Source organism: Trypanosoma rangeli (genome assembly GCF_003719475.1).
Source record: "Trypanosoma rangeli strain AM80 chromosome Unknown Tra_15.4_contig_00259, whole genome shotgun sequence".
Classification (NCBI taxonomy): domain Eukaryota; phylum Euglenozoa; class Kinetoplastea; order Trypanosomatida; family Trypanosomatidae; genus Trypanosoma; species Trypanosoma rangeli.
The window spans coordinates 22,302-24,598 of NW_021706002.1; the positions used below are offsets into that span (position 1 = coordinate 22,302).

The 2,297-nt window shown below is 52.1% G+C and overlaps 1 protein-coding gene across 1 annotated transcript; it reads right to left on the reverse strand.

The window, feature by feature from the left end:
• Positions 1–324: 324 nt before the first annotated feature.
• TraAM80_06804 (putative nucleoside transporter 1) lies at positions 325–1,731 on the reverse strand (the record flags this gene model as incomplete). Its single annotated transcript, XM_029383632.1, has 1 exon — positions 325–1,731. One exon carries the CDS (start codon positions 1,729–1,731, stop codon positions 325–327), a length of 1,407 nt encoding a protein of 468 aa, XP_029236547.1.
• Positions 1,732–2,297: the final 566 nt, after the last annotated feature.

The following is a 2,297-nucleotide window of genomic DNA, read 5'->3' on the forward strand; positions in this document are numbered from 1 at the left end:
TGCTCAAAAAACAAAAACGGTGAGGTGCTGTGACCCCCACCCCTCAACAGATGGAGACCTCCACCCTCAAAAACAAACGTCCATTGGAATTGGTGGAAAATAAACAATCATCAACGAAAAAAGAAAAGAAAAAAAGGGGGGCAGACAAAAAACTCAACACGAACAGAAAAAGAAATTAAACAATATATGAAAAGACAAAAGTTCAACGCTTACAAAAAAAAAAAAGGGAAATGAAGAGAAAAAAGTCAACGCCAAAAATTATGATGCTTCCCGTTAACGGCGTCCACATCGGCGGAAGTCGAAAACCACGGATCCAGGTATGTCCTATCGCGGCAGCCACCTGAGCACCCCCGTGGCCAGGGAAGATCCCAGAAACAGACCCAACAGAAGTGCCAGACTTGCCATGATGCTGGCAATGGAGCGCTGACCAGCCATCACCAGCGACGGCGTGCGGGTGCAGTGGATCATTGCCATGCCACCGTAGTAGCCGTTCGTCAGGCCCCAAATCAGGCACAGAATGTGGGGGAGGACCTCACCAGGGATGATCTTGCGCACACACAGCACCAGCAACGGGACGATGAGCACACGCAGGAACGACCCAGCCAACACAACGCGCGGCGAGGGATGCAGACGTTTGAACAACAAAAGACAACGCGATAAAAAGTCACCAAGGTTGAACATGGCGACAACGATAGTCGTGTACCAACCTTTCGGACTGCCCGCAGCGAAAAACACACCGGGGAAGAGGAAAAGGGTAGCACCGAACACCACAAAGCAGGAGAGCAGCATTGGCCAAATGCACTTAAACACGACTATTATCTGTGCGTTCAGCATTTGTTGTGTCGAGGTGATGTTGTCCACCTGGTCAATGTCCTTGACGTTGTCCGCATCGCCCACAACGTGCATCACATCCATGTTGTGCTCAGCGCCGGAAAACGGAATCGTATGTTCATTGGGAACCGGCGACACCTCCTGTTCTTTCACGTTGCTCATGGAGATCTCGTTGTCGTCCGTGTGGGCATGTCCTTCTTGGTGGTCATGCATGTACCTGAACTCCGCCGTGTACTTACGGGCAAAAGGGTTGCGCGGCATCACCACCAGCAGGAGACAGGAGAGGACCTGAATTCCTATCGAGACACCAATGTAGATGCGGGACTGCGTCTGCACACTTTCGAAGTCATCCGCCATGGATCCCTTGATAGTTAGCGCCATTGCGGATGAGATGATACCTGAAAAACCGAGCCCCAAAACGACCGAACCGTAAAACTTTGTCGGGAACGGACCCGCGAGGGCACCTGTGCTGGAGTCGCAGAGTGTCTTCGAGATGCCACTGACAATAGCAACGACCATAATGGTGGCCTTGGCGCCAGCCTCCCCTGTGTGCCCAAGCGGAACAAGAACCAGCGTGAGCATCTCTGCAATCGGAATGATAAGACCAACGATAAGACGGGGACGTAGAGGAATACTCCGGCCCAGGGGCGTCAGCATGAATACCTCGCACACGACCTGCATCCCGAACACGGCTACGTTGTAGTACGTCAGCACATTGGCCCAGAAAAGCGGATCGTCGGCCTTAGTGTCCTTTTCACCCTTGGCATACTTGTAGAATTCCATGATGAAAGACGGGGCTGCCATGATGGCGTTGGAAACCATCATAATCGACACCCCAAAGAACAGGAAGGTGAGGTAGACGATGACCTCAGAATATGAGTTAAAGCCAAGTACCGCCATTTGCTGTGCTACTGCCTGTGACCAGTGAAAAAAAAAAAAAAGAGTATCCCTAAAAGAGGGGCAGAAGAGAAATAAGTGAGGAAAAAACACATACACGGCGTCGGCCCAGCAAGTGTGCGGCATCGGGAGTGACCAGGGCAACTCAAGCACAGCAGGTGGCGCACTGGATTTGAAACGGTCTATGTGTGTTGTATGCGGCCGGAGTCCCATAAAACTAAAATGAATTGGCCAACAGGAGCCAGAACCGCAGTGGCGGCATGCGCCGGCACAAACGACACAATCCGCGCAGTGCAGCAAAAGCACCGGTGGGGATACACAATAGGCTCTCTCTCTCCATCAAAGCACACTCAGATGCACCGAAGCGAGCAAGGCAAGCCACATGAAGGGCAAGGTTTAGGCCTGTAAAAGCGTCGAGCCCGAGACGTAGAGGTGGAGAAGTGTTAGTCTGCTTGAAAAAAACAGGCAGTTTACCACATTCGTGCTTTGCCTCGGGGGAGGGAGAGCAAAACTGCGCCGGCTGGCAGTCTCTTTCCCCTGTTGGATACGCTCCCTACGCACACCTGCAC